Source organism: Apiospora kogelbergensis, assembly GCF_038363985.1.
Source record: "Apiospora kogelbergensis strain CBS 113332 chromosome Unknown utg000002l_segment0_segment0, whole genome shotgun sequence".
Lineage (NCBI taxonomy): Eukaryota > Fungi > Ascomycota > Sordariomycetes > Amphisphaeriales > Apiosporaceae > Apiospora > Apiospora kogelbergensis.
Window position 1 is genome coordinate 2983736 of NW_027117419.1, and position 15245 is coordinate 2998980.

General features: G+C 52.8%; 6 protein-coding genes across 6 annotated transcripts; 2 read left to right on the plus strand and 4 right to left on the minus strand.

Moving 5' to 3' along the window:
* Positions 1-308: 308 nt before the first annotated feature.
* PG998_003854 (uncharacterized protein) lies at positions 309-1037 on the plus strand (the record flags this gene model as incomplete). Its single annotated transcript, XM_066870672.1, has 1 exon — positions 309-1037. One exon carries the CDS (start codon positions 309-311, stop codon positions 1035-1037), a length of 729 nt encoding a protein of 242 aa, XP_066734422.1.
* Positions 1038-1502: 465 nt separating this feature from the next.
* On the minus strand, positions 1503-2501 carry PG998_003855 (NAD(P)-binding protein; the record flags this gene model as incomplete). Its single annotated transcript, XM_066870673.1, has 1 exon — positions 1503-2501. The coding sequence occupies one exon, from the start codon at positions 2499-2501 to the stop codon at positions 1503-1505; it is 999 nt and encodes a 332-aa protein (XP_066734423.1).
* A 2622-nt stretch (positions 2502-5123) lies between these two features.
* Positions 5124-5762, plus strand: PG998_003856 (uncharacterized protein; the record flags this gene model as incomplete). Its single annotated transcript, XM_066870674.1, has 1 exon — positions 5124-5762. One exon carries the CDS (start codon positions 5124-5126, stop codon positions 5760-5762), a length of 639 nt encoding a protein of 212 aa, XP_066734424.1.
* A 934-nt stretch (positions 5763-6696) lies between these two features.
* PG998_003857 (uncharacterized protein) lies at positions 6697-8250 on the minus strand (the record flags this gene model as incomplete). The annotated part of the gene is made up of 1 exon (XM_066870675.1): positions 6697-8250. One exon carries the CDS (start codon positions 8248-8250, stop codon positions 6697-6699), a length of 1554 nt encoding a protein of 517 aa, XP_066734425.1.
* Positions 8251-9709: 1459 nt separating this feature from the next.
* PG998_003858 (HD domain-containing protein) lies at positions 9710-10710 on the minus strand (the record flags this gene model as incomplete). The annotated part of the gene is made up of 3 exons (XM_066870676.1): positions 9710-10292; positions 10391-10568; positions 10668-10710. 3 exons carry the CDS (start codon positions 10708-10710, stop codon positions 9710-9712), a joined length of 804 nt encoding a protein of 267 aa, XP_066734426.1.
* A 338-nt stretch (positions 10711-11048) lies between these two features.
* PG998_003859 (alpha-aminoadipate reductase) lies at positions 11049-14782 on the minus strand (the record flags this gene model as incomplete). Its single annotated transcript, XM_066870677.1, has 4 exons — positions 11049-11795; positions 11848-13395; positions 13507-14070; positions 14150-14782. The coding sequence occupies 4 exons, from the start codon at positions 14780-14782 to the stop codon at positions 11049-11051; spliced, it is 3492 nt and encodes a 1163-aa protein (XP_066734427.1).
* Positions 14783-15245: the final 463 nt, after the last annotated feature.

The window sequence follows — 15245 nt, forward strand, 5'->3', positions numbered from 1 at the left end:
CGCACCCGCTCGGCTAGAACCGTTGCACCGCCACAACGCTAAGATGACTTGGTGAAACCCGAGACTGAGACGCCGCTTCTCACCAAACTCACCCCTCCATCCGGTAGCCCCTATTTTCATCACAAATCACATTCCTCAGATATCCCTCTACTTTGGCCTACTTTCATCACACCACAACTTCTGCATCGCGTCCAAACCTGGTGCCTGGCACCTACATCACTGATCCAGTAAGGGGGGAAAGTGCATCGATTGGTTGCTCAAGACTGTGCTGCCGGGGCAAGGCCAAACAGCCCCACCAGCTTGTCACCATGCCGTCGATGCTAGCGACGGCGGTGCAGAACACATGCCTCAAAGCCGCTGCCAATCTGACCGCACAACTCGCTTCCCGGTGGCACGCCGAGGGGACGCCTGAGCCGCTGGACAAGCAGCGAGTGCTAGAATTTGCGTTTTTCGGCTTTATTGGGGCTCTCATCGGCTATGAGTGGCACCACGGCCTAGAGCGCCACTTCCCCACGCGCACGCGCACCTTCAAGCAACGGCGGCCAGCCACCGTGGAGAATCTGGAGAAGGGCCGCGACCCGGAAGAGAAGCCCGCCGCACCCGCAGGCGGAGGCACCGGCAGCAATAGCCATAGCAACAGCAGTGGGGACCTGAAGATCAGCTACCGCAACGTTGCGGCCAAGCTTGTCCTGGACCAGACCATCTCGCTGAGCGTCATGATCACGCTCTTCCTAATCATCACCAACATCCTGCGGCTGCCAACGCTGGGCCTCGTGTTTGGCGTGGTGCGCCGCAAGCTCTGGGGCCTACTGCGTGCCGGTTGGACCATTTGGCCGCTCGTCGGCCTCGTCAATTTCATTTGGGTGCCTGTGCGCTCGCGCGTTCTTGTCGCCTCCTGCGTCGGTTTCGGCTGGAATATCTTCCTGAGCGTCATGGCGGCCCGACATGCGGAGGAGCACAAGACCCTCGGACTAAGCGTAGGCTCCGGGGCAGTAGGTGCGGGCATGGTTGTAGGGGCCGGGGCTGGTGGCAAGTGAGCGTGGGGATGGAGTGGACGTGCAACCTAAGAATTAGAAGCAGCCTGCTAGCAATCTAATTCCTCATCATACAATTGCAGACAGCGATAAAAAGTTCCGCCGTTCGCTGAGAACGCCATATTCGCCGCCGTCGATGTCACTTATCTTTGGAGTGAGCAACCCGTGCGAGTTGGAGAAACCTGTCGAGGTCATGTCACGTTTTCGCAACAGCACACACACTCAAACTAGTCAAGCCGGTGCTGGCGATGCCATTCTCGGAGGTCCATGAGACATTACATTTGATGCATTCCGGACACCAAATAGGCAAGACTGTGTCGGAGTTCGGGAGTAATGACCCTTGTCTGGTAAGAACGCAGTAACCACCACTTTACAAGGAGAGAGGAAGAAGGGATGCTGTGAGTTCCATGTGGCGGGGCATAAATGCGGCGCTACAGGTGTGTGTCCCTTAGTAACTAGTTTTATTGCTTAGTTACGACTCTGCTTGATAATCCTTTCCACCTCGTCCAACATGGTCATACTCTTCAAAAACCCTTCAAACAGCCACGAGGGCAACAGTGTAGCCGCCCGAGCTGCCGCTGAGCTCTCGCCCTTCCAGATGACTTGCGGCGGGCTTCCACTCAGTAGGAGAGCGGCTACCTCGCGCGCCCACTGCTCCGGAGTGATGCCCCGGCCGGCGAGCTGCTCTTGGCTCATGGCGTGTTCGACGACGCTGCGCGCGGGTGCATAGATGGAGCTCGCGGGCAAGTGTCCTGCTCCAGGTGCTGATGGTGAGGTTGAGGATGTCGCTCTCGTTTTCGGATCCCTGTCACCGCCACCCTTGTGTACGTTGTTGTTCGCGATGATGTTGGTCCGCACCCCGCCCGTTTTGAGCTCCGCGACCTGGACGCCGAACGGCGCCATCTCCATGCGAAGCGTCTGCGAGAACATGGCCAGCGCCGCCTTGGATGCGTTGTAGACGCTCTGGAACGGAACGGCCATGACGGAGCCGACTGAGGTGTGGTTCACGATCATTGGCTGATGCTGTTCGCGGCTGTTACACCACCACCAAGCGGAAGACTGTGGAGGGGAAGAGCGGGCTAGCAATAACGGGAGAAAAGCCTGTGTTACGGCGATCTGGCCCCATACGTTGGTGTTGAACAGCTCTCGTGCCGCGTCTAGCGAAATGTCGGCGACCGGCATGGAATAGGAAGCCGCCGCGTTGTTGACGAGTATGTCCAAGCTGGTACTCAACTCTGAGACCGCGGCCACGGCTGATTGGATGGACACTGAGGATGAGATGTCAAGCGGTATAGTCGTGATCCCCCTGTCCGCTAGAGGCTTCAGCTTCACTGGATCCCGCGCTGTGGCGTAGACATGGTGGCCCGCATCGTGGAAGGTGGTGGCCAGGGCGGCACCGATACCGCCGGGCGAACAACCCGTTATGAGAACTGTGAACTTCCTTTTAGGATTTGACGAGAATATCATGCTGTTGATGCTAGAATTGTCGAGAATATTGGAAGAACGAGATACGTGAAAGGCCAAGAGGCCACGGGGCTACTTATATGTCAATTCGGTTTCGGCATTGGCTCCCTCTATTCTACCGCGCACTTCAATACTACTATAACCTTTTAATACCAACTTACTAGTGTTCGGGCGTTCATCTTGCCGAAAGCCATCGTATGGCTTACAAGAGTTGGCCGACATTGTGGTGGCTGACGAGAGCCATCCATGCCGGCCTAATATTAACCCTTGGGGCGAATACTTGTCGCTAATAATTAAACAATAATTTATAAAATAGAGAGCTTGTATCCTTTTACATTTTGTAATTTTTATTAAGTTGACATTTCAAGCAAGTCTTGTATGTGATTTATCTTAGCATACTCTGATAATCGGAGTCTTGTCGATTTCAGTTTTCAGCAGAACTTGTTATACGTCAAACGTAGAACGATGAGCATCTGGTTCTATAAATGTGAGACATTTGAAATACGCAACCTCATTGGCGATTCAAATCTATATTTTACCCGTCATTCAATAAATTATGTGTGGTATGGGCGAGCGTCAACCCCCTCTCGGCCAACATTGTTTATCTTCTGGTACATTAAATCTTCTGTTGGCCAGCATAGATCGATATTCATTGCTATCACCCTCAAAGCAAATGAAACTAGGGTGTCCATGACGTTTGGGTCATTCATGCTGGCTCGAGATTAGAGAAATCACTTCGAGGCTGTTTCTCACTACTTCTGCTAAGCATCGAGCTGTTTCACCATCCTGCATTCATGCTACTGCTGAGACTCAAGTAAAATATTTGCTGAACTAAACAGTCGTTCTGCAGTTGTCGGTGAGATATCCAAGTATGCTTTGAGTTAATAACCCCCGATCTCTACAACTTCAAGTTAGTCAATGACTGACTTCTAGCTTATAATTCACCCTCTTACTTCTTCTTATCCCCTTAGGTAGCAGTAGCCCCTAAAATGCCTGCCATGTTCATAATGCTGAGTGAAGTGTTTATGAAATTCGGTTGAATCGATAAGTTATGTATTTGAGAAGGAATAAAGAAAACACGAGAATCGCAAAATCTGATCGTATGTGTTATATGACATAAATATAAGGGCCGAACTGCCAGTCTATCTTACTTGCAGTTGATTCCAATATCCTAAACGCCTTTACCGTACAACCTAAATACATAAAATTCTTTCCGATTACTTCTATTGTTGAATAACGCAATGTTCCAGCAACCTGCTAGAACACTACTACTTCGAACTGTATATAATTCAGAACTCGAATAACAAATTACCCCTTGATATTCCACATTAGCACATACGTGTTATGATTTTACTTTTGATTGGCTGTCGGTCACTGATGTTAAAAACCTGAAGCGCCCCAATCATGCGTAAAGACACAATTGCATTCTGTGAATCTGGTGCCAGCAAGCTGGAGTGCTTTGTTCAAGTGCAACTTGTCAACTCTAGGCAGCTTGAAAAATATAGAGGACGAGAACCGCCATCGGAATGTTATCAATAATCATATGATACAGGAAGCTCATGTCTACAACATCAATAACGGGCCAAAAATCTCTAGGAAATCAAGATCACAAGATCATGAATATGAATTAAGCGAAGGCCCAACGGACTCTGGATACAGCTCTATCAGAACCGAAGCAGATACATCAAAACCGGCAGCTCCTACTTTTGCAAATACTATAGTATTCGGCTTGGGGTGGGATAGTTGGAAAGACGTCAACAACGATGATGAGATTTTTGAGGGGTTTTCCTTTGGCCAGAAGGGTCAGAAGGGTGCGAAAGCCGAATATGACGAAAGACCTTTGGTGAGCCTATCATAAATGATTATTCGCTTGTGACGAAAACAAACACGAAGAAGCTTGTATAGTTCGCGCCGCAGGATTGCCAAACGACCAAACTCAAAATGGACCCGAGCTTGCTGGAACTCACCCGCTATCGAGCTTAGTTTGACACCCGGATGAATGCGATACAGAGTCTTTCGATACACAGGAAAAGTTCCATTGACGAATGGCGTGATAAACGTGATTCCAAGCGGACAAAGTCATCGCTAAGTGATAGCAGCCTTCGGAAGCTCCTGGAGAGGACAGGAGGTGTTTGAAGGCATCTACCAACAGCAACTCAGCAGTCTGGCTAAGAAGTCGAAACAAAACTACACAGAATCTGAGAGGTAGTTTGCGATATGGGAAATCATCTTCTCGGTATTCATACCTGTTTCATCGACCAAATGAGTCACCCTAATCACAATATAATAAATGTTCCTATGTCCATATGCCCCGGAATGTTTGTAACTCAGGTCCTTTAGCGGCTACATTCTACACTTAATGACCTTGAGGACCACTCCATTTTTGTTGCTTGTTCTCTAGGACCAAGTTCTCTTTATGCTGTGTGGGTTTGGGATTATTGACTTTGTTGTAACCTAATCCAGTGCCCCCAACCACCTTGTAGAGCAGCATATAAGAAAACATTTCATCAATATTTTCCAAACCCAGAAGTAGCCTCACTTCCAACCTTTTCCTACCCCTTCCTACCTCTTTCCATCGCTTAAAGCACTGCTACTGTGATCAAGAAAACATTCAAATCATACGCAATGGTAGTCTATATATTCCTTTTCTTTGCTCTGGCAATAACTGGTCTGTGTCGTAATCCTCACACGACAAATTTTGAGGATCAGATCACTGTCACAACACAGACGGTCGCCCCCTATCCCCCGCAATCATCCTCCACCTCTACTGTATCTCTGTCTCCCAGTCTGGACGACAGTACGACTTCATACCTCTTCGGTGCCTTACTCAACGAGAGAGCAGCAAACAAAGCCGAGAAATGCAAGAATACAGATCAGGGGTCCTTCGTGGAGAGCGCAGTTAAATTCCTCAGCAATTGGAAGTTGGATGCAGGTGTAGCAGGCCAAAACAACGAGACGGCCAAGCAGGTCCTAGAGCGCCTGGTACATTACCAAGATCTCTACGCTATTATTTTCCCAACACAGAGAGCGAGACGCGGCAAATCGCCCCTGATGTTTCCCGAAAACACGGTGAAAGAGATTCGCATCATGAAATCGGTGCTTGAAGAGGGTGGTGTCTTGAGGGGCCGCAATGGCCGTGTCATCGATGCACTCGATGTTATATTCGATGATATTTGCACCGGCAATGAGACGGTGGCTCAAATACCCCGATCAGTGCAGGAGATGGTTGGTGTCGTGCTCCGCGGCATCGCTGCTGCGGTGTAGTTATATCAGAGCAGACATCGTTGGACTGAATACGAATAAACCTGCCTTGTTTTGATCTTATACTGTAGTAGCTTCGCTTCTCTCACCCATATTGCCGTCCCAGCTTTTCCTTAATGTGCCACATACGACTATGACTACGACTGGGCGATAAAGTGAAATTTCTACATGATGCAGCGATACGTCAACTAGTTCACCAACTTGCCCTTCATATTAACAATGTTTCGTTACTGTTGGGTTGTCAGCTTGACATTGAAACAAAAAGAAAGGAAAGAATCGCATCGAACAACGATATGTGGGCACATCTCAGTTGCCAGGTGGGAGATGAAGTATGGCTGCTGGCCGGTCGAGCATCCCCGGTGGTGCTGCGGCGGCAAGGTGACTACCGACACCGAATCAACTTGTTGGTTCCTTCGGTTGCCACAAGAGCAATACCCGAAGAGATTTATCTAGCCGGGTATATTCATATGATACGACATACTAATTAGCATATAATTACAGCAGAAGTGATTCCGACCTTGTCACAACTTACATAATACGGGTTCACAATCAATTCTCATTACCCAAACAACGCAGTCTCGCCATCATTGCCTATGAACCGACATTGTATTCTTTACAACATATGTGCAGTGAGCCAATAAACGGGTATCAGAGCAAGGCGCGGGGAAGGGAAGTGAAATAGCCTTCCGACAGCCAAGCGTGCAACAGACCCAGGACACCAAAATACACAATAGCTTGCTTACTCGCTCCCTATGAGCGTTATAGCAGCGGCAAGATTCCAAAACGCCGAATAGAACCGAGCCCCTTGCAATGAAAAAGACACCCTAGACAGAGGAACCACCAACGCCAGCCAAAAATCGCTCTCACAAAGAATTAGTCGCTCCCGGGGATTCGTCAACATACCGGACCATTGACGCATTTGCAAAGAGCACACAGCTCAGTACTCGTCCTCCCAATGGTCCGACGTGGCGCCGCCGCCATACCCCATACCACCGTCAACCTCGATCGTAGTACCTAGCGCTTCCTTGCCTTGGCGGATCATCTCCTGCAGGCGAGCATTGAAATCGTTAATTCGAGCATCCGCTGCACGCTCTTCTCGCATCCGTCGCGCCACCATGTGTTGGGCCTCGGGGTCAAGCCGTGGGCTGTTCCCTTCTACCAAAGTCTCGCGTCTCCTCCCCGAGCTGACTGGAGCCACCACTTTACCCGTCGCTGCCGTAGCCGCCGAGCCCACGGAAGCGGCAGAGGCGGCACTGTGGTTCCTCCGGTGGCCGCGCTGAACGTGCGGACTCGGACTAGGGATCCGCGACTGGCGTGGCGATGGCGAGAATAGAGCAGGTGATTGTGGCTGTCGGACGGCGACAGGAAGCCTACTGGGTGTAGATGGTCGTTCCGGAGCGGCCATGGATAGCGACAGCGACGTACGTGGCGACGAGAATGGCGATGCGAAACTAGCTGGTTCGCGGTAATTAATAGAAGAACTGCCTGCGTGACTGATACGTCCCGAATGCCGGCGTTGAAAGGACGGAGTTGTACTCAGTCTGCTGACCGGCTTGCTTATGCGACGGGGTAAGCTGGGTCGGCTTTGGAGTGTCGGCCGCGACAATATTGCGGGTGGGGCCGGTGTTTCGGCAGGTTCGTTTACCATGACCCAGTTCTTCCGTAGCTCATCGTTAGGCATACCCGCGGATATCTGTCGCCTTTTAGCGGCCGGAGGCGGAGTCGTGTCCGGTGTATCATGCTCGTAATAGAAGGGGGCATAATCCGAATCGGGAAAGCCGCCAGGGGCCGCGCCATGGTCGTATGCGGCGGAAGTCTGGTAGGAGGGTTGTTCGCTACCTGGCACGGGATTCGCATGCGCGTCGAAACCTCTCCCGCCTCCTCCGTAGAACCCGCGAAAGGCGCCCGTTTTGCAGAACTCCCACACCTTACCAACAACGCCCCCTATAGCGTTGAAGGCAAAATTACTCCACCCGTTTGCTTGCGTTTCCTGTGGTTCCCTTGGAAGATCTGTCCTGTTTTGCCCAGATGGGGGCGACTCAAACTCGTCGTGCGGGTGATTAGAACCAAGAGCGCGCCTGTAGTCGATGTCCGAGTATGTACTTGATTCCATATCACCTCCGCCAAGCTGTTTCTGAACCATTCCGTTCGGTGTCTCGATTTGACCGCCAAGTGTGTATCGTATCTCTCTCCCTCCGCTTATCCTCCTCGGCCCCATATTGCTGTTTCCAATATTACCGCCGTTCGTCATCCCGTTTTGTGTGGGCGTCGCTTCTCCGGGTCGTTGGCGCTTTCGATTAACGTATGTCGCTGGTGTTGATGCATCCGACATCAGACTTCCGGTCGATTTTGTCAAGAAAACCGAGCTCGATGCGGAAGGCGACATGGGAGGTCGGAAAACGCCAGCGTGAACCCCCGAGACCGGGGATGCTCCATTTGGAGCTTCGAAATGGAAAGCTCCGGACATGGCGATTTGAGGACCAAAAGACATGGCGACACGCCACGCGGATAGTTCGTGGCCTGTAGAGGTGACCCTGAACGAGTTTCTGATTGCGCGCAGAACCGCGACGGCCCTTTTCGGGTGTGCTGATTCTCGAGAAATGCTATGCGTGAATCTGGGTGTGCGCTGCCCAGCTTTTCGTCAAATGTCTGTGTTGCCCGTTGTTGGTCTGATGTAGCGTGGGCTGGACCGGCGGTGCGAACAGATGGTACGGACAAGGCTGGGTGCGCTCGGCTCCCCGTTCGTCGTGGAGTCAAACGGAGAGAAGGTTGGTGGTGTGTGGATAGACTTTTTTGGCGTCGGTCAAAAGTTGGTTGGGGTAGTCGTATCTCGTGATCTCAGACCCGCGGGAAATAAAAAAAAGTTTCGCGAATGGCAACAAGCTTCTTTTTTTTTTCCAATATAGAAGACCTGACAGATTCAGCCACGCTGTAGTGTGTTGGGTGTTCGGTATTTGGTATCGCCGTCTGAAGTAATAAGGGCGTGGCCGGTGTCGCTTCAGATGATGTCTGCCTGTGCTGTTGATCTTGATGACAAGTTGCTGCTTGGTTGCAGTTGGCAATCAATCGGGGGACCCTTGCAGATCGGATTGGGGGGGTTTTTTTTCTTTCTCCTTTGACTGATTTTCCAATCACGTATGCGCAACGTACGACCCGAATAGAGAGGAAAATCAAATTGAGAAATGAGGTTGCCCGTTTCGTTCGTCACCGACTCGTTCATCCAAGGTGCTTCTGTCGATCAGTTCAAGCGATCTTAGAGTGACGTATGCTTGACTTATTAGTCGGTGTGCATGTTTAAGAGGTTGGTACGAAGAAAAAGAGGCTCCCGCGCTCCCAATCGCAAGGGGACGCGTCGCGAAAAAGTGTCTGTCGTGGACCACAGGATTTTGAGGGTCCCGACACGACCCCTTTTCTTCAGCTGGACCCCTGAGAGCACTTTCAAGACGCGAAAACCGACCCTCGTGGGTTTTTCATCCCATGATGAGCGGCAGGGTTGCACGAGGTAGGAGGGACTTCTGTTTTTGTTGAAGTACAAGTCAGAAGTTCTGGTGCAAGTACTCCAGAGTAGGAGCAGGGGTCGCGTTGCCGGGCCAAAGCTCAGTGCCAAGCCCGTCTTTCCTTCCTAAGCTGACTGTCAAGAAAAGAACTGCCCCGCTATCTGGGACGATGGCACCACCGATAAAAAACAGCAAGCACGAGGGGCATCGCAGGGCATGGGAAATATGAAGCTCGAGTCGGATATGTATCTAGTTCATTCACTTCGTTAATCTGCTCTAGTCTAGATAGTTGGCTTTTTGCGCAACATACAGCAATACAGGCGCCTACAACTCCAGTCGAATGTGATGTCCATCATCTGTATCTCAGGGTCGGTGTGGTTGTGATATCTTGCGAGAATTGTTCCTCGGGAACATGGTTGGAATGGTGAGGTGACATGGCAGCATGGATCGGCCTCAAGATTCGCGCGAATAATAAGCGTGCTGCTGCTCGTGCTTCTTGTCCTGCACGCCGCCGTTGACACCCAGCTCGCCGTGCACGACATGACCCTGGCCCTTCCAGAAACTGTCTCGCTCCGCCAGAACCTCGTCGGCCCACTTGCGGGTTTCGGGCAGGACCATCTTAGTAGCCACATACGCGAACTCGCCGAGGTCCAGCACCTGGGCGCAGCGCTTTTCGTACTCGACCATCTGGCAGAGCAGCTCCATCTTGTCGATGTCGTGGACGAACAGGCTATCTAGCGTCTTGGAGTCCTCGTACTCTTGCCAGATCGTCCGGATCTCCTGCCCCGTCACGCCGCCGTGCACCTTGCCCAGCAGCCGCTTCGAGATGTAGTCCATGGTCTCGGCCTCGCGCCGGCTCTTCTCGGGCTTCGCGACGCCATCCACGGGGGTAATGTCTCCCACGATCGACTCGGCCATGTCGTGGATCAGGCACATCTTCATGCACTTGCCCAGGTCGATCTTGGCCGCGAGCTCGGGCGGGCAAAACATGGTCATGAGGGACATGCGGTACATGTGGTCGGAGATCGATTCACCCCTGCCAGTTGATATACACGTTAGTACAAAGCGCAATAAGAGCACTGCAAGTTTGCGACAATGGTTGCAGGTGCTATAGGCCGTGGGCGACAAACGAACCTTTCGATGCCAAATCGGCGCCATCCTTCTCGCTTGTTCGTCTTGAGGCGCTCGAGGAGGTGGAAGAAGGGCACTGGCGAGCTGGTGCCCTCGGCTGGCGGCGACGGTTGTACTGCCGCGAGGACCTTATCGACCGACCATGGCTCCGAGATCTTGGGGGTAGACACAACACCTGGGTCTGCGAATTTCCTGTCAATTGTCTGAGAAGAAACCATATTTCGGGCAGGAAGAGTCGACTGCTGAGTGCGAGTAGGGCGAAAGGAGCGGGAGAACTAACCTGGAAACTCCTTGCCGTCAAAGGCAGCGATGGGCGGCGACATATTATCTCTCTAGGCGGGTTTTAGAGTTGGCGCCGGGCTGACGAAATGAATTGAGAATTGTTAACGAGTGACGGACTGACTGGTTTGTCTTGCTGGAAATGGTGGGATGTCCCAAAGTGGGCTGGAGGTGCTGGGCTCTGAGGCCTGATTGGGGCCCTGGCCTCGGGCCTTGGTAGCGTCTCAGTGGGGGTGGGGCTGCCTGGAACCATTGACAACTAAGACATTACGAAGGCATCGGTTATCTTCGAAAGACAGAAGCTAGCACGTGTGTCTTTGTAATTCTTATCTACACGATCTGTACATGTATCATCTAGATGAGATCTGTTTTCCGCCTTACCTTACGACGTTCCTCCACGCCCACCAACGCCCCACTGCGCCTGCGCCTTCGCGACGTCGACCCCGATGGCTGGCAACTCCCGACCCCGGCCCGTCGGCCAAGCCAGGAATTTGGTCTCGGCCAGATATCTTAGGAACCGGCCGATGGCCTCCCGGGTGATACCCTCACCGGCGCTCTCGTCAACACCTGTCCACCGATCGGCGTCGGCCTTAAGCACGGCCACGGCATTGCGATCGTCAAGCTCTGGCGCACGTGTCGTCGACGGAAGATCGTTCGTCGCCATGTGGAAGAGAGGCATCAAAGCGCTCTGTTCCTCATCCTTCTGGACAGCACCAGCGGAAACAAAGGTCTCGAGCTGTGCCTTCCAGTCGTCGTAATCCACCTCCGGCACGTCATAGCCGTAGTAGCTCAGCGTGGAGAGATACTCGTTCATTCGCAGGCGCGGATGGGCGGTGACGTGGATGACGTGGACACCGCCGTCGCTAGAGCCGCTGTTCGCAGGTTCAGCCGCAACAGGATTCAAGCTAGAAGCAACGACGACGCGAGCGACATGGCCTACAGGCACGGCGTTGACGGTGTTCACGATGTGTGGGCGACTCGATAGCTGCACGCAGCCCTTTAACATTCTGACTAAGAAGTCATCTTGGTTCAAAATACCAGTGGCGGCATCTCCAAGGATGTAGCCAGGTCGGGCAACAGACCCGAGGAGACCTCGCCTGCCAGCCTCGCGGACTAGCTGCTCAGATACCTGGCGTCTGTTAGTATATGCTAACCATGGAAGGTATCTGAAAGTTACTCACCCATTTGGTTTGGCCGTAACCAGTACCAAGACCGGAACGAGACCCGATCATGTCGTCTGCTTCCATGACGGCGCCTCGTCCCGAACTGGTCTGCTCGTCTGATAGCTCGATGTAGTGATCGGTGTCGAGGACGCTTGTGGAGCTGACGAACGAGAACAGCTTGGGTTTGCCTTGGTTACAGAGCCGCAGAGCATCGAGCGTTGATATCACGTTGCTGCGCTCAAGATGCTTGTACCGTTGGACCCAATGTACCTGTGCGCCGTTATGAATGACGACGTCTGCAGCGTCGCCGACCTCGTTCCATGCCTTGTCGTCAAGTCCGAGGCGCGGCTTTGACAGATCACCAATGACTGCGCTCAGCCTGTCTGCCCACGAATCCTGCCAGACGCCATATCCGCGGAGAGACCTCTTCAGACGCTCGAGGGCGGCTGGTACGTCTCTGGCTCCGCGCACATGGGCGATCACATTGACGTTCTTGCGGTCAAGCAAGTCCTTGACTATGTAAGATCCCAGGAAACCTGTGGCGCCAGTCACAAAGACGGTGGTCTTGCCGTTCGGGGTGAGTGATGTTGGATCTGCCGTCTGATATGTAGCATCCAGGCTGCCTAAAAGCTTATCGAGCGCCTGAGCATATGCTGGCTCGCCTTCTTCTGTCGCGCCTTCTTCACCCTTACCATCGCGCAGACGGTTTATTTGTGCGCTGAGTGCCTTAAGAGATGAGCTAGTGTAGAGCGAATTGATGGAAACATTGGTTCCCAGCGTCTTGCGGATGTTAAGCAGAAGCTGCTGCGCCAACAGACTGTGCCCGCCGCTCTCGAAGAAATCCGACTCAGGCCGCAGAGTCTTGGCATTCAGGCCCCCAATAAGAGTCGCCCACTGCTCTGCCAGCTCTTTCTCGGTGCTGCTGAGGGCCTCCCAGCTCTTTAGATCCTCCTCCGAGGCCTCCTCCGAGATCAGAGCTGCATCCGGGAAGGGTAGATTCGGGCTGTCTACTTTGCCATTCGGGTTCAAAGGCATCTTGTTGAGGAAGATATAGTAGCCGGGGACACCGTAGGCTGGCAGCTTGGATTTGAGATGGTCTCGGACTTCCGCTTGCATGGGCCTGAATCGTTTATGATAAACGACGACGGGTCCGATCTGAGTACCTTCGTCCTCGATGTCCTTAAGGCCACGGTCTGCCAACCACTTGGTCCACTCTTGGTGCTCAGACACGATGTAGCTAACCAGCTTCGGCTCCTCGTTTTGATCCCTTCGAAGAAGCGTCTTGCACTCGCGAATCAGGGGGTGTCCTCTCAGGTTGCTATCGATTTCGTTCAGCTCGATGCGGAATCCACGGATTTTCACCTGGCTGTCCGCTCTGCCCGAAATCGCACAGACACCGGAGTCATCGAGATATTTTCCGAGATCGCCAGTGCGATAGATTCTATCACGAGGACCCTTGTAGTACTTTCTCCAGGGCTCCTTGGCGGGGTCGGCAACTTTGTTGTCGGCCTCGACCCACTTGTTGTTGTCGACAAACCAGTTGTCCAAGAACTTCTCCTTGTTCTTCTCGGGATCGGCCAGATATCCGTAATCCATAATGTTAGCAGGCATCGGTGATTGTTACTAGGAGGTACTTATCTCTGCCAAGCCTGCCGACCTCATCACAATCTCACCGACTTCGCCGACACCGCAAAGCTTAGTGGGGTCCTCACGATTCACAATGAGTAACTGGACATTCTCTATGCCCTTGCCAGCAGGGACGATATCGCCAAACTTGTCCAGCGCATCCGGGTCTTCCGCGCGGCTCTTGATTTGATAGTACGAAACGCTTCGGTTCGTCTCGGTGGTGCCGTAGGCAGCACAGATCTCTGCATTGGGTGCCAGCTTGCGAAGCGCAGCACAGTCCTGCTTGGTCAGAATGTCGCCAACGTAGAGCACCCACTTTAGCGAAGGGAACTCTGCGGTTGCGCCTCCCACCAGAATCTGACCCATGGCTGGCGTCAGATGGGTGGCATTGGGCTTGTGGTCACGGAACCACTCGCTCAGTCTTTCGTGTTGGATATTTTCTCGAGCCGGTAGGATCAATTGGGAGCCAAGGAAAAGCGGAGTGAAGATATCGCGCTGAATCGGGTCATGAGCAATGCCCGAGAGGCACGCAAACTTGGTCTCCGAGGACCACTTGAACTCCTTGGCCATCCAGGGAAAGTACTTTGGTAAGCTGTAATGTCGTCCCAAAACACCCTTTACATTCGTCAGCCCGTTTGTGCATTCACTTTGCCCATTGGCTCTTGAAATCAGTCAAGCTATACGCCTGACTTACCTTAGGTCGGCCCTCTGATCCACTGGTGAAACTGAGTGTCGCCGCCGAGTCCGGCCCAACTAGGACATCGGGAGGCGTTGACGCCTTGCTTCGCGCGTCAGAAAATACATCCTTACCATCGATCTGGCCACCCGAAAGGTAGCCGTCGTCGCCCATGCGCATCTCGGGAATCTGTGTCTTGAGTACCAGCTCCTCGTCTATGTACTTCTGCACGAGCGGCGCGAAGGGCCCGTTCTCATCCTTAGCCCTTCCAATCGAGATCAAGGCCTTGGGCTGCGAGACTTCGAGATACACCGACTGGCGAGCCGGGGGATATGAGGGGTCGAGCACCGTGATGGTGGCACCGGCTGCGAGAGTACCCATGAAGGCAATGACGAGCTCGACGGAGCGGTAGGCAAAGATCATGACGACATCGCCATTGGTGATGCCGGCGTCGCGGAGCTGATTCGCCAGCACATTGGACGCCTCGTAGATTTGCTTGTAGGTGAAGCGCCTCTCGGGGCTGGTCGAGGAGGCCGTCTCGGTCACGCAGGGCCTGTCGGGATTCGCTCGGGCATTCTTGTGGAAGATCTCGTGGATGGCCCCAATATAGCCGCTCCAATCGAGGTCGACGGTAGGGTCCGGTAATACCATGGTGGCGATTGTATCCCGCGATGTCTGGTGCTCGGGGATATGTCTCGTGGCAAGTGTGTTTTCGAGGGAAGTTGCGAGCTTATGTCGCAAGGGCGAAAAAAGGTTGACTCGAAATTCGGCTTGTTCTCCGAAATCGGGGATGAGGGGCATCCAGGGACCTTTGTGGGGTTGACCCGCGTCATCCGGCGGTATTCAGATTTATTGACATATCACATACAAATAGGGCTCAGAATAACTGGAGAAAAGAAGCTATATTGAACTACTTGGATACTCGTTGGCAATCGGCAATTGGTTGAAGCTAACGCTAACATGGCAGGTAAACTTGAAAGCAAAGCTGTATGCCCCAAGGCCAACATGCAAAATGTGATCGTCGTTTTCTAGTAGCCCCACCCCCACCGTGAGACCCTGCAAGAATCATTTCCAGCTCAGAAGGCCGACTTCAAGCTTCATTTGTCATACTGTT